We start from the raw sequence: 19,321 nt of genomic DNA on the forward strand, positions 1-19,321 counted from the left end.
AAAACACGTTAAAACGGCGACCGAACTTTTGGAATAATGAACTATACATTATTCATTGTACAAAGAATGCCATCATTCATGTAAAAAAGAGCCATAAGTAACATAAAGAGCTCAAAATATAAAGCCTTTGGCAAGTCCCAATCCCTCTATAAACAGTAATAGCTAATGGAGCCTTCTAAAGAATGAGAATGAACATATATTCTGAACACCTGAACTTGATGCATCACAGCTACCAAGGAAAAGAAGGTCCTGAAGCATTTAAAAAGCTTCAACCTGATCATTTTTCTCTCTTTAAATTCAGCCTGGTATAAAAATGGACCCCATAATCTATATAGAAATTAGGAACTCATTAGGTCATTTGTCTAGCATCTCCTCATGAGTCTAGCAACATTCTCAGCAATATCTTGCTTGGTTTGCAGAGAGACAGGAACATCACCTATGTACATGTCAAAGAAAGCCCCTGCAGATGGATTCAATATAATCAGCTTTTAAGCAAGATAGAACAAATATTTTAATGGCAATCTAATACCTTCAAGAGGCCTGCATTTGGATGGCTAGAAGCCAAATGCAGGATAGAAGACTATACAGTCATGGGCGGATCCCCCATGTACCCAGGGTGGGCAAATGCCCATGCTAAAAAAAAATATTTAATATTTAGAGGGGATGTTTTGAAATATTTTAGGTATTTTGGATATTTTGCCCCCCTCAAAAATATTTTTTGTCCTAATTTTATCAATCATAAGCGCCTTTGTCCATCCCCTACAAATTTTTTTTTTGCCCGCCCTGATAAAAGAAGCTGGATCCGCCCTTGAGTACAGTGTAAGATAAAATGAACGTTAGTTTACAGCACAAGTGAAAATTGATGAAATGGCATGTTTGAGCAATGGAAGGATAACCAAATTAGGCCTAACAATGCTCTGAAGGATGATTATTACAAACACAATGAGAGCAAGGATAAAAGATCCCGCCCTGTGGGTATCCTGTGTCTATATCAGTTAGAAATGAGCGGAGAGGAAGTTAAAAGTCAAAAACCTAAAGAATTCGAGACAGAATAGTCACAATATTGAGGAATGTAAAATTTGCCATCATTTGAGATTTGCATATGCTGGATAGATAAGTAAAAAATATTGGAGTGAGGGATGATGTTCAAAAAGAAATTTAGCATGAAATTCCTCATTTTGTTTCTATCAAATGGATAGATTAGTAAAAAGTATATAATTTAGAACTTCATCCCACTTTCCCCATATATTATTGTAGTATTCTTAGATAGACAGATGATATTATAGAGAAAAAACATCTCATAATAAAGAGTGGATGTCGGCTCCAAAAATTCCACGGGCCCCAGCCTCTCCACGCCAGTCTCTTTTCTTGTTGTGTGATGGCGAATAGTTCTAACGAGATTAAAATTCGGTCTACAGTTAACAGTGGAGACATGTAAAATATTACTATGACAAAAATAGGTGAAATAAAAAAAGTTTCATATCATAGCAAAATCTTGAAACACGAATATTGGGCAGTTGAAGGTTCAAGAAACTTGAGTAATGAAGTAAGAACAATTAAATCAGAGGTTTGTCATTTGAAAAAAGATAAAAAAAAAAATAATGGTGTCATTGCAATCTGAAGGAGTTACGACAAGGTTTTGAAGTTTATAGTCCAAAAATATTAGGAAGTGAAAAACTCTCAAGCATAGGAGATAGTTGGTCACATTACATTTAATTGAGATACTCATGGCTGAGAGTTTCACAACATTGAAGCCATGACACCATTGAGTGAGAAAAAGAAAGCAATGCGAGATAAGATTAAAATGTTAGTTATGTGGGCAAGTTGAAGTCGGATCACAGCAAGGAAGAAGGTTATTCGCGGAGGTTAGGTGGAGATTAGGTATAGGATATGCGATCATATATCTAGGTCAAGCACAAGGGAAGAGAAAGAGGAGAGAGGAGAGAGGAGAGGATTAGGAATGGAAGGGACAAGAATGAGTATGCCAAAGACAATATGCTAAAAGTAAATCCAAAAATATTTTCCTTACTCAACTGAAATCAAGGAAGATTCCAATAGCCCAGATCCAAAAAACTGTGACCTCAGATTGCTGATGGTAATGTTATTTAAATAAAAAAACAACAATAAAATTGATACTTCAATGTCTATTTGATGAGGACATCCATAGAAGATTCCGGCACACGTACCATCAGAGGGGTCGTCGAGCGACGGCCATGATTCAGAGTCTTTATTTTTGATGTTTTATTTTATTCATGTCATTTATATTTCATGTTTTCCATTTGTACCCCTATGAGGGAGTTTGTGTTTATTATAGCCCAAGGGCAATGTTGTCTTTATGACTTTTATTTCCGGTTGGCCTATATATAGGCTTTGTCATTGTATTTGAGATCAGTTTTTGATAAATGAAAAAAAGTTGCTCTTTGTTCTCTTTGTGAGTTCATGAATCCTCTAAGATCTCTTTGTCAGTTCTAGAAGAGGATATCGTCGTAGATCTCTTTGTGAGTTCTACCGGTGGTGTGGTGCAACGTTAGTAAACCTGGCAATTTCAATTTCCTTGAAGCCCTTCCTCTTTCTTCCCCATCCCGCCGACCCCTTCTTCCTCCCCAATTTTCTTGCCGCCGTCCCTACTGGACCAGCCAGCTCCTGGACCAGCCAGACCCCCCCCCCCCCCCCCATCAGCTACTTCCTGCCGGCCTCCCTACCCCGTCCCTAGCCCAGCCCCTTGCCTTGGCCGCCGGCTTCCCCCTTTCCCCTCCTTTGAATTTCAAAATTTGAAATTCCAATTGGTTTCATGAGGCCATGAATACTTTCCAAAATTAGCTCCTTGATTTAAGACTTCAATATTAATTGGATCTAATTTTGAATAATCAATTCAAATTACTTCTAATTGATAGCTCCCCATTTTGGAAACGTTCCCTCTCATAAAATCTGAGAATTAGTTCAGATTTATTCAAATATTAGACTAGTACATGGGCCCCACTTACTTATAATTTATAAATACCCTTTTCCTCTCTATGTGGCCGGTCATTCATTGGGTCCAGTTTCTCTCATATGATTAATTGCTACCCAATTAACTCCTTAATTTCTCCTAAACCGCCGGCCCTTTATGGGATTATTTTGAATTCTCAATTAATTTCCCTCCCACTTTGTCTAAGGGAAATTCAAATTGAGATTGCTCATTAGTCTCTCAAATCTCCACCTAACTCATCCGTCCACTCCCCTCCTCCTCACCACCCGATCCCTTGCTCCACCCGCCCCCCTTGGCTCCACCTCCCCTAGGTGGCCTTTCTCCCACCCTCTTCCACCACATCAACGCCATGATCTCCCATGATGCATGGCGGATCCTGAACTTGAAGGCGGACTCGTATTCGGCATCTACGGAGACATCCACATTCTTCGATCTCCATTTTTCGACGTGGGGTTTGACCACGACAACACCATTGACGAATACTTAGATTGAATCCTCCCCACCCTTATGCACGTCATCGATGGGCAATTTTCAGACTACGACTGGATCATCCACGGACATTCACCCGCTTCCCCACCTTCACTGCCGCCGCTTCCCTCGCCATCACTACGGATAGTCTGCGCCGTCTACCTTGGAGTGATCTCGTTTCTCATATGGTTCTTCTTCCTCCGACAATCCTAGAAGTAGAAGAGTGTCTTTATGCCTCAAGGTGAAACGATTACTTTGTTAACCGTCTGATTCTAGTTGACTAATCATATCATTACGTTTGCTTAAGTTGTTATTTTAAGAATCTTGCAAATTTAGTTGTAATGACTTGCCTAAACATTGTTAACTTCTAAGATCTTGTTTGATTTGTCAAATTTGAGAAGCATTAAACTACTTTATCATTACTCGAACAAATTTTATTAATTTCTAAGAAAACAATTCCTGGTTTCATATCACTATTGCTGTAAATGTCCATCAGATCTTCAAAATTTAACTGAAGCAAGAATTTATTGCACAGTATAGAAATATTTTCCCCTTTATTTGTGTGGAGATCCATTTAGTAATTGTTTATTTCATATTCTAACATGAACAATAATGTATTCAACTTACTGCATAAATCTTTGCTCTGAACAGCACCAACATGCTTACCACCAACTACAAATGAAAGCAATATTAATCTGTTAGAATCTGACATTAACAATCTATAAAAATAGGAAGAGATTATGTTATATAGAAAAAATAACCCGCACTTTCAGTTATCAGGCGACCATCAGTGGTTTGTCTAAAATCAATTGTCGTTCCCTGAAATATAAATTCATTAAGGCAATTTCTGATTAAGCAATAATAGTTGGAAATGCCGATTTTAAAGAACTTACAATTGGTAGAGGGATATCTTCCATGAAATAAGAACCAAAAACTCTCAAGCATTCATAATCTGTATTAGGATTCATCTGATCAAAATAGAAAGGCCAAAGTTATTAACAATTCATTTTATCATCTTGAGAAACAATGCAAGGCATGATTTATCAATGGATACCTTCAGCAACCTAGCACGCAGGGACTTCTCAAAGGCGCTGCAATATAAAATAATCACGTCACTGAAATGTGCTACTATTTTCTAGTTAAAATTGAAGTTAGAAATGACAAGGCTGAAATATATGGGACAACATATTAACATAGAAGTAGAAATTTTTTATCAAGAATTGATAAAAAATAAATAATTTATATTGGGTTTGTTATACGTAAAAGAGAGAGGAGAGAGGAGAGAGGAGAGAGGAGAGAGGAGAGAGGAGAGAGGAGAGGATGAAGGATCAGGAATGGAAGGGACAAGAATGAGTATGCCAAAGACAATATGCTAAAAGTAAATCCAAAAATATTTTCCTTAACTGCAATCAAGGAAGATTCCAATAGCCCAGATCCAAAAAACTGTGTGACCTCAGATTGCTGATGGTAATGTTATTTAAATAAAAAAAAAACAACAATAAAACTGATACTTCAATGTCTATTGCTGTAAATGTCCATCAGATCTTCAAAATTTAACTGAAGCAAGAATTTATTGCACAGTATAAAAATATTTTCCCCTTTATTTGTGTGTGGAGATATCCATTTAGTAATTGTTTGTTTCATATTCTAACGAGAACCCTGAAAATCATGAACAATGATGTATTCAACTTACTGCATAAATCTTTGCTCTGAACAGCACCAACATGCTTACCACCAACTACAAATGAAAGCAATATTAATCTGTTAGAATCTGACATTAACAATCTATAAAAATAGGAAGAGATTATGTTATATAGAAAAAATAACCCGCACTTTCAGTTATCAGGCGACCATCAGTGGTTTGTCTAAAATCAATTGTCGTTCCCTGAAATATAAATTCATTAAGGCAATTTCTGATTAAGCAATAATAGTTGGAAATGCCGATTTTAAAGAACTTACAATTGGTAGAGGGATATCTTCCATGAAATAAGAACCAAAAACTCTCAAGCATTCATAATCTGTATTAGGATTCATCTGATCAAAATAGAAAGGCCAAAGTTATTAACAATTCATTTTATCATCTTGAGAAACAATGCAAGGCATGATTTATCAATGGATACCTTCAGCAACCTAGCACGCAGGGACTTCTCAAAGGCGCTGCAATATAAAATAATCACGTCACTGAAATGTGCTACTATTTTCTAGTTAAAATTGAAGTTAGAAATGACAAGGCTGAAATATATGGGACAACATATTAACATAGAAGTAGAAATTTTTTATCAAGAATTGATAAAAAATAAATAATTTATATTGGGTTTGTTATACGTAAAAATGTGAAGTAGACGAAGAAGTAACGAGTAGGATTAAAATCAGTATAAAACTTATGGGATTGTAGTTTGTTTGTCAAATCGTAGAGGATTTTTTGTAATGCTGGTGAACAAAAGAGTAACGCAAAACTGATTGAAAAGCTTTAAACTGCAACAATAAGACTGGTAATACTGTATGGGAGGAGCCGTTTCATTAAAAAGAAAGAAAACATCAAAAGAAAGAAATGAGAAGGATGACATGAATGTATAGTAAAATTAGAAAATGCAATAGGATATTGTAAAGGACAAAGAAAACAAAACAAATTTTGTAAATAGATCTGGTAATAATTTATATTATTAAAATAAATATGTAAAAAAGAAAATTTAAAATTAGTTATAGTCGCTAGTAATGCTAGGGAGTGGCTAGCTGATGTGGACGAGGGTGGACGCTTTAGCCACATGCAAATTTTAATTTGGCATATTTATTTATTTATTTTGTGAATAATTAAATTATATATATAAGTTTAAACTATATAAAAATATGAAAAACTATAATTTTATAAAAAAATAAAAACAAAAGTACGAACAAAACTGAAAAAAAAATTGAATTAAAAATAAAAAAAACTAATTGGGGTGAATAAAAAATATTGGAATAAATATAAAATGAAAAAAAGGAACAAATAAAAAATTTAACCAGAATGAATAAAAAAAACGAAAAAAAAAATCACAGCTAATAATAATAAAAAAAAGAAATAATATTTTGCTAACCTATATTTCTTCAATGCATCAATAAACAGCAACGGATAATGATCCACAAAGTTCGCTTAAACCTCAGTACAACTGCCGCTATAGTTACAGATGATGGCGGCAATTAACAGCAAAATCGAAAACACAGTCAAGTGACTGTAAAAGAGAGCACAGTGGGCTTATAGATAGGACTGAACAGTTTTCACAAGCATGGCTTGAGTGCAAGGCCACATAAAACTAAAATAGTGTTGCGAAAATGCAAAAAATGAAGCACTCAATCCACATTAACGTCCCTATCATATATTGCACTTAATAAAATATATTAAAATATTTTGAATGCCGCGGTTGGGACGGCTTTTTTATTTCTTCTTAAAATGACTTTTTAGTTAAAAAAAATTAAATTGTATACTAAATTTTTTTTTAAGAAACAACAAGAAAATCGTACCAAACAAAACAAAAAATTATGCCAGAAAGCTGATACAAAACCAGAAAAGGAGAAAAGCTGCTTACTCTCGGACAGTATGAATTTTAAGTCCATTGTAATTGACAACCAGCCTAACAGTCAAACCAATATCTTCCCTGCATTAATATCAGACAATTGCGTAAGACCATCCTGTAAACCTTAAATAATCAATATATGCCCAAAAGATAGCAGAAATCCTGAAAAAAAAAAAAGAAAAAAAAAGTGCATCCATAAAATTACATTAGTATGTCCTAAAGAGGGTGAGAGCAATAGCTAAAACTCAGGCCATAGTCCACTAGTCATCTTGGTTCCCTAGTGTTACCGCAAGCAAATAGTTAATTATATTCTCATGCTATTATTCTATACGCAGCAACCCACTCGAGAAGACGGAGCTTAGTAGAACTTTAATATAACCATATGGAGATTAGATGTCGAAATAAGTAAGTTGGTTGATAAACCACATAAAATTATTTGCCCATCTTGATCGTTAGATTAGTTTACATTCCTTACACATTTACTAATTAACTTATTAACATTGCATGATTGAATGTTTATGTAGTGATTCTTATGCCTTTTTGTCAAGTAGATCAATTTATTTGTGCTCAAAGTTGTATACCCTCACATATAACATAGATCATTTTGTAACACCATAATCTTGTTTGTAGACACTTGTGTGTAGCTTTGGTGTATAATATGTTAATAATATCATCCTTTGTGTGATTGAGTAGCTTACTTATATTGTGCTCAATAATTATATGCTCACTCCTTGCTTTATCATATTCTTACACCATTGATCACTTGTGTGGCATCACATTTCTATGTTTACTTATTTGAATATAACTGATAGGAAAGACTTGGATTTCCAAGTGTTTCACACCAAAACCAAGAGGATCCAAAGAAAGACTGCTGTCCACAGCAGAAAAACAGCCAACTGCACGAAAATCTGAGAGGAAACGTAGGAGAAAACGTAGGAAAAAAACACTGCAAACACTTTTATTTCGATAACGGATAAAAAGCACTTGCAAGATACAGCTTTCCTTCAATTCGAGAGGAAGGAAAAACTCTCCAAAAGATCTCCGGCGAAGCCAAGAGCCCAAGAAACCAAAACCTAGATCTCAAAACAATTCAAATTCAAGATGCCTCTAATTCCCCCCCAAATCTCCTAATTATACAAATTCCTCATAAAGGACAATAATGGACTTCCTAAAACAGCCCCTCATTCAAAAATCTCCCTCCCAAATTCAATTTGAGCCAACGTGGGGTCCACAGGGGAGTTCCGCCCCTTTTCTGTTTTCCGCATGGCATAGTATCGGACCGGTCCAGTGGGGACCGGTCCGCTCGTAACAATAACTTTGTGTGCTAATTTAGTTTTTTTTTATATCATATATATCATGATTAATATTGATCACTCAGTTTGTAGCATTACACAACTTACAAACATTATCACCTACACTTAAACATTTGTGTGTTTCATTGTTGAAGTATTCATTTCTACATGTTTATTATGAAGGTTTTAAGTGAGAAAGATTTGACAAGAAATCCTAAAAGTGCCTCCACAATTCCAAGCATGCATTTAAGCTTTCATCATGCACATGCCACTGCCATCTGTTTCTTCATGATGAAAAAAGATTGCATGGTGAGAGATTTAGCAGTGTAATTGCTTTGGGGATGGGCTTGCGTAGCTTTGGCGAACTTTGAGACCACTTAAGAGTTTGTGAGGAAGTTAGGAAGGTGAAGAAGGCGACTTAGTAAAAGCCTTGTCAAAGATTCAATTTGGTTTTAGTTAATAACTGTTAGACCGGTCCCAGATTTATGCTGTTTTCCTGCTGTGGACAGCAGTTTTGCTGTTGAATGTTCGCCGATTTTGGTTAGGTTACTTGCGAACGCAAGTGTTTCCTATCAATAACCTTTGAGTTAACCTAGCTAAAACTCTTCTTTTGGATGCTTCCATGAGTAAAATGATTTGAATTTGCATATGAAATCCTTATTGATATCTTATATTAAACATCACTCTCTTCACCTTGCCTCAAACAAGATCTTAAATGACTTATAATCTAAGCTTTTATTTGATTATCATGATAATGTTACATGGACATGTTAATATACATGTACCCAAAAGTTCACGTTTCTGCTTTATGATATGACAACTGACAAGAGATTGCACGATTTACAATATAAATGAAAAGAAAAAGTTTCATGACAAATACATCTAAATAATGGCTAGGAATGTCATGTGAAGATTTATAGAAAAAGCATCCTTTGGCAAGCAAACAAAACAAGCTTGTCCAAATCAGCCAGAAGGGAAAGGTGGGAGTATAAGTAAATCATACTTATCCGAATAGCCAACAAGCATGGGTAATAATCCTACATGAAGAATGAGAATAGGTGTTGCGCCTATATCCAATGCCACCTATATAATTTATATCATGACAAATTTTATTTATATATATATATATATATATACTTATCGTGCTAATGATCAATTGTCATGATTCATGTGTAAGGATCATCTTTTCATTGAATCCTTGCTATATTAGATTATGACACTGAGCTTTACCCCATGCTTGCAATTTATATGACATTTTTCAGATGCAAACAAAAGGAAATAGATTGAGCGAAAACTAAAGTTTGGTGACTCATAGGACCACTTGATGATGCATATGTTGATGGAAGATTGTTGTATTTACTTGCAAATGTTGTATAATAATGTTGATGGCCCATTTGTATAGGATGTATATTATAAGTGATGACACATATAGTCTCTTGTAATATGCATAAGATACTTTGAGTTTCAATGAAAAGAAGGGCTTGATCTATTCTATAGTGTATCCAATGATTTATTACTGGTTGAGTAAAAGTATTGACAACCAGTATTGAATGGCGTATATGTTATGATGATAATTTGTATGTTAGTTAATAGATCAATTTCTTCCTGTCCGACCCAATCTCATGTGATTCTCCACACTGAGAATTACACGAGTAGCGTTCTGACACTCGTCTTTAGAGAAAATAGAATAAGAAAAAAAAAACCCAGCTTTGAAATTAGTGTAAGCCTGTAAGGTATACCTGAGAAGATCTTCATAAAATTCAGAGCAATCCTTTAGCTCAATGGCAGACACGGAAGCATATTTATGACCTAGTTTTTTACAGATGGAACCAAAATGGACATCTGTAAATAGAATGTAAAAAAGTTCAATCACCAATTAGGAAAAAAAAACTAAAATAAATTTTTAAAGGTTTCCCCTCGAAAAATAAAATGTATAACCACATGCAAACACCAACAAAAACTTTAAGTATTACTGGCAGAAATAGAAGAAAACCTAAGTATGGAAGCCAATGTTCGAGTTACTCACATAGTCCAAATGCATAAATCTTCAGAGATTTGAATTTTATTATTTTCATGCTTCTAAATCCAATTCCAACAAGAACCTGAAAAACATAAGAAACGAACGCTGCTCAGAAATAATACACATACAAATGTGGCTACTTTTAATAATTTAGTTAGTACAAATTTACGGAATAAGCAAAAAATAAAAGGGTTAGAACATTAGATGTTTAAAAGACAAAAAAATAAAAGAATGTCACAAAATCATGAAAACCCACACATACACAATGATATAAAAACCTAGTTGATGGACTTCTTCCCCATTACAACCTAGTTTAACAAATCAATGCTAATAACAAAGGATTGTTTAACAGTACTTCAAATATCTTCCAGAGTTAACAAATAGGAGTGTAATCCCACGATGATAATACCAAAAAAAAATTCTGAAAAGTAGACATTTTCTTTTAAAGCACTCAACTTTCACATGAGCCAAATTAAAAAAAAAAAACACGATCCTAAGATTTCTAAAAAACTCACGTCTTCCTTGAGTAATGTAGCGCATCAAATGGAAGAAGATAAATAAAGTTAAAAGCCCAATTACAAGATCTAAGACAAAAACCCAAGGAAGAGATCAAAGAAAAGGCTAAATTACAAGAGCCCAATAATGAGCCCATAGTTTTTAAATGTTTTAAATGTAATTTATATTGTATTTTTCATCTATAAACTTGCATGATCAACCATGAAATGATTAGACAGGGATGAGGCATTAATAAAATTAGGTAAGTGAGACTCCTCTTTAATGTCCACCAAACTCCATTTTTTTCTCCATCTTTTCCCCAAAAGTTAGTCATGTAATGCATATAAATATAGGCTGATATGTATTATAATTTTTAATTTTAAAAATGAAATAATTTTGTGGAGAAGTTCTCTTCATTTGCTTGTTGCTTGGTGGCTTCAAGTATATGCCTTTTCTTTGGTGATATTAGATAGTTATCTTTCTTTTATGTTCAATATAAATCCTCCTAAACACCTGCTCTAAACTATTCACAACTCTTCCTTCACTTTATAAGCATTCTCTAAGAACAATAAACCAATAATCAAAATCATAAAGCTCTTCTAAACATTTCCATATAGCCACTAATCCAAATAGAAAATACTTGGACCTAATCTTACTCCCTACACTTTAACATCCTCTTAAACTCCGCTAAACTCTACTATCAACCCCAGATCATAAGTTCATATCTTAATCTAACATTTCAACATCATTCACAGTCATTTATCTCATATAAAGGCCACTCTCTAAAGTGATAGAGTGATATTTCAAAATAGCTCAAAGTAGCCCAAACTAGATTAGTATTATCATTTCTATTAATATACTCCTTTAAAACCCTCATTATTCCACCATAAACTCCAGAACACTTCTCTAAAAATTAAACAAAATATTCATAGCTATTTTTAGCCATTAATCTCACCAAAAGGATACCCATCACCATCATTAAGACATACAAAGATGGCATAACCAAGAGAGGCATAAAAATATCCCCATGGGAAGAGCATAAGTAGTATAATCACTGAAAGCAAATAACTTGTTAAAATAAAAATAATTTTTAAATAATGCCCCAAAAGTGATTAGACAAGACATCGAAATTCAAATATTAAAGTTAGTTTTTATTATCAATGCCTACATTTAGTAGCCATAAGAAAACCAAGGGCTCCATTCAACTATCAATGGTTCATCCCAATAAACTGTTTATTAAATAAGAATGGGATGAAGCAGGTGGTCAGCTGTCCAGGGGCACTTAAATAACATATGGAGGATGCCAGAAAAAATAAATTTAGCAAGAAAAATATATTAAATCATGGATTCCATAAAAATCTACACAATGATGACCACAATAATGGATGTAAATGAAGATGCAAAAAATTAAAAAGGTAGAGGAAATAAACCACCTCTGAAGTGCGATTAGAAGTAATCTCGCCACCTAAAGGTTTGCCCAGAACTGTTGGGAATGAAATCCCAGTTTTTGGTTCAACTGCATCTCTAGACAAAGTTTGGCCTGGTAGAATGCACATGTCACAAACTTGATTACCTTCCTCTTTGTTCAGCGGAACCAGATGTTCACCAATATGATCACCAACCATTCCAAGCTGGATGGTGTCGGATAGAACTTTTGCAGACCTTTAAAAACCAAAAAGAATTCAAGATAAAGTTAAAGCAGAAAGAAAGTAAAAAAAAAAAGTTCCTGCACTGGGGGCCTTGCACAAAACATTTCAAAGAATTAATAAGAAAAGCCTAATGGTCTTATTTGCATCGGAGTAAAAGAATTTCTACAGAATGTTGTATACAAATCTCACTGGATGAGCCATGGAAAATAAAACTTACAGATTTTCAAAAGGTGGTATAAGAGCAGCAGCTAATGACAGCACAGGAAAAGCTTGAAATTGTCCAAATTCTTTCCACAGCTTCCTTGTTGTTGAATTAACAAACTTGGAAAAGACCAATGGAATGGCAGATTGCAAATCTGACACAGAAAAGAAGTGCAATCCTTTTATTTTGTTCGTACAAGTAACATGCTTAATCTGGGGACAAACTTGATAATTTTTAACATTTGATCCACGTGAGACGACTCTTGACATTTTATGACCACTACTGGAATTTGAACTGGTTGATAACCAGAAAAACAGAGCCCCAGCAAACTTGGAAACACAACTAAATGCTTCATGAAGAGCTATACTTCCAGAACTGACTAAATGGTTGGAATTGAGCAAAGAGAAATCCACAAGTGAACATAAATGAGATAAATAATTAACCCCAACTCCTTCTAACATATTGGAATCCATATAAAATATGTAAGGGTTCCCATCATCAAGATTCATATCACTGAAAAGTAACCAACTGCTGCAAATGACCTTTCTATATAGAAAATTTCTTATTCAATGTGTTCTTGCTGACCAATGTGCTCTTTACAAGAGTACCAAAATGTGCCTGCCAAGAAGGAAAATAAAAAGGTTATGTTCATTGTCATATAAAGTGTATAAAGGGTGACATTGAAATATTATACCATGCATAAATTATGAAAATTTATTATTATAATGTTCGTGATAAAAAAAGGCCTGAGAATATAAGCAACGCAAAATAGCATCCATGTTGGATCCTAAATTTTATGAGGGTGAAACCATAACTTTAATAAAAAGAATGGATAAAGATAAAAAAAGAGTGCAACGAAGGAGAGCTTAGAGAGAAGCTCTAAACTTTGCACTAAATTGTTGTCAGAAACAACAAATTGATATGACTTGATAAACCAAGATGAGGCAAAGATGTAATAATCATCCCATGACCCCCTATTTATAGGGTAAGATCGAAATTCAATGATATTTGAAAATATTATATTTAAATAACACAAAATTATATAGTAAGACTTCCTTTATTGTCTCTAAAAAATTCACTAGATGTTTGTTGATTATTTTATAGCTGGCGATTAACTTTGGATATTTGGCGACTTAGTAGGTCAAGTTCATGGCCAAGTCCATAAGCAAGTTGAAGTAATCATATGACCGAATAAAACTCTTTGTTTTGGCGACTTCACTATTCTTTAGAGTTGTTTAGCCAACACCTTATAGTATGCTAGAACTTAAATTATTTGAATGACAATAGAGCCTTATCAACAAGAATGGATAAAAATCTAGAGAGAAAGAGAGCTTAGAGTGTGAAGCTAAAAGATTTAAAACAGATTGCAACCAGAATGTACAAACTAATATGATCTGAGTTGACCAAGATGGGTTACAGTGAGCCGTTCTCATCCCCTAACCCCCTATTTCTAGATTTAGGTTGAGATAAAATACTATAGGAAAGACTAAATTTGAGTAATGCACCTAATGAATATATAGTAAGGCTTAATGTTTCTTGCTATAAAAATGAATACAACAACAACAACATCAAGTCTTTATCCCACTACATGGGGTTGGCTACATGAATCTTTTTTCTCCATTGTGTATTGTTATGCGTCAAATTCTTATTTAAATTTAATAATAATAAAAAAAACATCATTTCTATTATTTTTAGCCAAGTTTTTTTAGGTCTACCCTTACCTTTCTTAACATAGGTCAAATCCAATACATCTATTATTCTAATCGGGTCATCAGAAAGTTGACGTTTTATGTGTCAAACCATCTAAGGCGACTCTCTCTAGTCTTTGCTACTGGAGCTACTCCAACCTTTTCATGTATATACTCATTTCGCATTCTGTCTCTAAGAGTGAAACCCCTCATCCACCTGAGCATCCTCATCTCTGCAACACTTCACTTAATTTTATGCTTCTCTCTTAATGACCAATATTTTGAGTTGGAGGGGCACTATTCTATCACACAACAGGCTCGATGCATTCCTCCACTTCAACCATCCAACTTAATTCTACTAATAATATCCCCATCTATTTCACCATCACTTTGAACAATAAACCCAATATATCTAAAACGTGATATTCTTATTAATGACATGATCGCCCAAAACTACAATCCCCCACTAGATCTATTACTACAAAAATTACATTCCATGTATTCGATTTCACACATACTCAAATGAAGATCTTTAAACTCTAAGGTTGACCTCTATAATTCAAGGTTTTTTTTTTCAACTCCCTCTCTAGTCTTATAAATAAGAAGAATATTATCAACAAAAAGCATACACCAAGGCACATCTTCTTATAAATCTCTAGTAAGAACTTCCAAGAATAAAGGAAAAAAATATGGTCTTAATGTTGATCCTTGATGTCAACCAACATAAATAAAAACATACTCAGTCAAACTATCTTGTATTTGAACACAAGTAATAATTCATGCATACATATCCTTAATGACTTGAATATAAGTATTATTGACTCATTTCTTTTATAGAACTCTCCAGAGCTCTTCTCTTGAAACTTTATCATATACTTTCTAAAAATCAATAAATATCATATATAGATGTGGGCTCCGAAAATTCGCGTCTCAGCCTCTTCGCAGATCCCCCTTCCTTTTTGAGTCGTCGATGAGAGTTTTAACGAATAGGTTATGGGGTAAATTTTCAGAAGGCATATTGGATTCTAAATAAGACACTACCCAAAAATTTCGCCCTCATTTTGCGAGGACTTTATGATTTGAGTTTTGATTTTCTATAGGCGCAAGCCCCTATAGTGTCTTATTTAGAATCCAATATGCGAGAGAGAACTTTTGATTAAAGCTAGTCGTCAAACAGATACTGAGTATATGGTGTATAGTAGCAGTATGGGTTTTTTTTTTTTTTGAAAATTTAATGTTTAAAATTAAAAATTTCACCATCTTGCACATAAAACGAATGGTGGGGGGTGGGGGGGATGATGATGAGCCCGATCAAAATCCAATGGTTCCGTCGTCTCGGGACATCGTGGTCTCTGATCTACTAAGTCAAAGGAGGTAGTCGACCCATCTAACAAAAGGATCATTGTCGGCAGCTATGGGTTGCTTCATCCAAGGGTAACTTGTAGAACTGGGGCGATATTTATCTAAGGGGACAAATTGAATCCATCTTAGCTGACAGAAGGCTTTGTGCCATATCGATTATATCCTATTGATCCATTAATCAATGATTTGATGTCCATGGGAAATATACAAGCTCTAACCATGACCATAATATAATCGTGTCATTTTGTGGCAAAACCACCCGGTCAGAGGATCCAAGTCATAACTGTTTACCAATAGTGTCATTTGGCGGCAAAACCATCGGTTAGAGAACACGTGCAACATCCTTATTGGCAAAAGACGGATTGAGAATGAATCCTAGTGATATTCTTGACTAGACATTAATTTGTTTAGTTTTTTATCACAGGGATCAACCAGCACCGGTGCACCGAATCCCATTATAAATCTGCAGTTAAGTGTGCTTGGGTGAGAGTAGTACTATGATGGATGACCTCCTGGGAAGTACTTGTGTTACATCCCTTTTTTACGCCTTCTTTTTTTCACATAAAATGTCGTCCTTTTGATGACACGATTAGGATATAGATGTATTAAATCTAACTTATGTTAAGAAATGCAAGGAACTAAAGATATACCTAAACATACTTGGTTAGAAAATTTTAGAAATGACATTTTTTTCATTAGATTAAAAGGAGAGTTTTACTTTTAACATACACAATGGAGAAAAATGATTCATGTAGTCGACCTCACATAGTGGGATAAAGGCTTGTTGTTGTTGTATCAATAAAAAATGGACTAAAGTTCTTGGTTCTTGATCTAGACTGTCCTAAAACATCTAAATATAGGCCCTAGTCCAATCCATAATTCAAGTTTTAGATTCTAGATGGATTCCTAATCCAATTTATTTAGATTGGATTTCGAAATTAAGAAGTCCAAAATCTAGTTCCCAAAATTTCAATTTTTAGCAAAACCAAACTAGGATAGTTTTTGGTTGGGTAGGTTGTTCGCAGGTAGAATTGAAACCGATCAAATTCTCATGTTAATTGAATCATCGAAAGAATGCACATCCTTACTTCATTTCTTACAATTTGAGTAATTTTTCTTGGCAAAGAATTCATTTGATGAAGATATTAACTTAGTTCAACCAATAATTCAGTCGGTTCAAAAGGCCATGGAAGATCTTAGCAAACTCAATAAATGAGAGAGAAAAACAAAGAGAGAGAGAGAGAGAGAGAGAGAGAGAGAAGAAGAAGAAGAAGAAGAAGAAGAAGAAGAATATACAAGGCTCGGGTTGTAGACATAAGGAAGAGAAAAGAATCTGGTTTGAAATTCATCGCCTTCTCCTTTTGTTGTAAGAAAACCATTGATGAGTACAAACTAATTACAAGAATCTCCGTCTGTCCAGCTCAACCGAATGTCTGGCTCAAACAAGATACAACATTTCTAAATTTTTAGACATAATGCCCGATATTTCTTCGATATTTTAGTTATTTCAGTTCCGATGCAAGGCATATGAATAAAATGAAATGAAAAAGAAGTTCAAAATCTCAAATCAATGGTTGTTGACTCATAATAAACACGCAAACTATCAGGATTTCATTTCGTAATCTCACTCTCCTCCAATCAAAACAGAGCCTTGGAATCTCCGCAGCACATTTTTTCCCTCTTTAATTCCACGCAAAAAATGGAAACATAAGCACAACTTTATCAAACGAGTTCTACGTTCAAAAAGTCCAAAACGTACCACAATCTTTCCAGATCAAGTGAAGCAAGCAACTTTGTACCCGAAATTAGATTATAGGGCGTGAAAATCACCCCCGAAAAAGGTCCAAGCCTGCCACGATCATTCATCTAAATCCAAAAAAAAAGCAGAAAAGGAAAGACAAATAATTGCAAAGACGAACATAGATTTCGCAGGAGTTACCCGCATTATCATCCACATCATGCCCGATCCCAAACAGCATCGACAGATCCATGAAAATGCAACATAAAAAAAAATCCAAAAAAAAAAAAAAAAAAAAATCTTGAAATGAAACAAAAAAAAATGCCCCTTCCGCTCAAACCTCTAAATAAGCAGCACTCGGTAGATCACAGCTTGACACCAGATCTCAAACTTAGGGTTTCACCCCTCTCTCCCTCTCTATGTAGCCTGATCGATCAGAGAACTGCAAGCATGCAGCGCGAATAGGAAAGAATATTCGTCCGTTATTAAAGAACGGAAACAGAGGAAATTACTTGCAAGCTTTATAATTGAGGAGATATAAACAAATAAAATACATAATTTTTAAAATATATAAATATAAAAACTATTAATTATCATTAATCAGATATTTTATTTAAATTTTAATAAACTATTTATTGAAAAAAAAAATCGTATGAGAGAAGATTAAGCGATTTTTTTATGATTTTTAATTTTATACTAAAAATTTATTTAAAAAAACAGAAATAAAAGTCTCAAATAAATAAGTAAATATATATAAAAAAAAAACATTCCCAAACAAAGTCTCATGCTAAATTTATTCATTTATAAAATTTTTTCGAATTTATTTAATTATTTATTAAATAATGAATATAAAAGATTTTCATTTTCTACGAATTACTCAGCTGCAGCCGTCCAACGCGTCAAGCAAGTCGGCCAGAACATGTACCACGTGATCGTTGGGGGGGTGGGCGGTCGGCTGTACCAATGTCGCGACCGCAAGCGAGATCAACCGTCTATTTTCTAAATGTGGAGGATTTGACGCCGGGACACGATGGTCTATGATGCGAGTATTATGCGACCACAGCGTCGTCAAAGGTGATGATCTCATTTGTGATTAGCACAAATATTAAAGTATATCTTTGGGCTATAAATCATGTTTCATGGCTTGTTGTTGCATAGGATGTTTTCCTACGACAACGCCAACATCTTGGCCGCGCTTTTGGTTGAATAGGAAAAGCCGAAAAGGAAAAGGGCATTAGATATGGCGTTGACAACGTCATAAAAAGAAAACAAAGATTGGTGGATGTCAAAATACAAATTTTTAGATGCTAGTTGGAAATTTTTAAATTTTCATTTCATTTATATATTCTCATAAAATAAAAAATATATTTTTTTATTTAAATGACATCAATGGCTTTTGTTAGCAAAATAATATCAGCATTTGACAAAAAAAAAAAAAGAGGGCGACAGGTGATTGAGGCGATGACAGCAATTGCTAGTGATGGTCATGATGGTGACCAATGGGGTTATTGATGACAAAGAATGTTGATAATATAATAACAACAAGAAGAACATCGAATCTTTATCCCACTATATGGGGCGGCTATATAAATTTTTTTTCTCTATTATATCGTATTAAGAGTCAAATTCTTATCCACCTGAGTATCCTCATCTTTGCAACACTTAATTTTATGCCTCTTTTCATGGTCAACATTTTGTGTCATAAAGCATTATAGGTCTTACCACCATTATAAAATTTTACCTTAAATTTGAGGGGTACTTTTCTATCAGACAACAGGCCCGATGGATTCCTCCACTTCAACCATCCAGCTTAAATTATACTAATAATATCCGCATTTATTTTACCATCACTTTAAGCAATAAACTCGACATACATAAAACATATACT

General features: G+C 34.2%; 1 protein-coding gene across 4 annotated transcripts; it reads right to left on the reverse strand.

Annotated features, from left to right (window-relative positions):
• LOC110102277 (fatty-acid-binding protein 2) lies at positions 1-17,939 on the reverse strand. Of its 4 annotated transcripts, none has more exons than XM_020830543.2 (12): positions 17,774-17,939; positions 17,455-17,561; positions 12,661-13,263; positions 12,228-12,456; positions 10,306-10,381; positions 10,019-10,121; positions 7,000-7,068; positions 5,557-5,593; positions 5,396-5,470; positions 5,270-5,321; positions 4,064-4,108; positions 1-460 (listed from the first exon to the last, which is right to left on the reverse strand). In XM_020830543.2, the coding sequence occupies exons 3-12, from the start codon at positions 13,152-13,154 to the stop codon at positions 363-365; spliced, it is 1,278 nt and encodes a 425-aa protein (XP_020686202.1). In that variant the 5' UTR covers positions 13,155-13,263; positions 17,455-17,561; positions 17,774-17,939; the 3' UTR covers positions 1-362. The 4 variants fall into 4 exon arrangements, with proteins under 4 accessions (XP_020686202.1, XP_020686204.1, XP_020686205.1 ...); XM_020830545.2 differs by lacking the exon at positions 17,774-17,939 and adding an exon at positions 17,635-17,708 and having other exon boundaries at positions 17,455-17,544; XM_020830546.2 differs by lacking the exon at positions 17,455-17,561.
• Positions 17,940-19,321: the final 1,382 nt, after the last annotated feature.

Source organism: Dendrobium catenatum, unplaced genomic scaffold (genome assembly GCF_001605985.2).
Source record: "Dendrobium catenatum unplaced genomic scaffold, ASM160598v2 fragScaff_scaffold_1679, whole genome shotgun sequence".
Classification (NCBI taxonomy): Eukaryota; Viridiplantae; Streptophyta; class Magnoliopsida; order Asparagales; family Orchidaceae; genus Dendrobium; species Dendrobium catenatum.

Excerpts from the sequence above, each read along its gene's own strand:
- LOC110102277 (XM_020830546.2), bottom strand. The coding sequence starts at position 13,154 with ATGAATCTTGATGATGGGAACCCTTACATATTTTATATGGATTCCAAT. Across the intron at positions 12,457-12,660 it reads ATACCACCTTTTGAAAATCT|GTCTGCAAAAGTTCTATCCG; the intron begins GTAAGTTTTATT and ends TGGTTTTTAAAG. Across the intron at positions 5,471-5,556 it reads TGCGTGCTAGGTTGCTGAAG|ATGAATCCTAATACAGATTA; the intron begins GTATCCATTGAT and ends TATTTTGATCAG.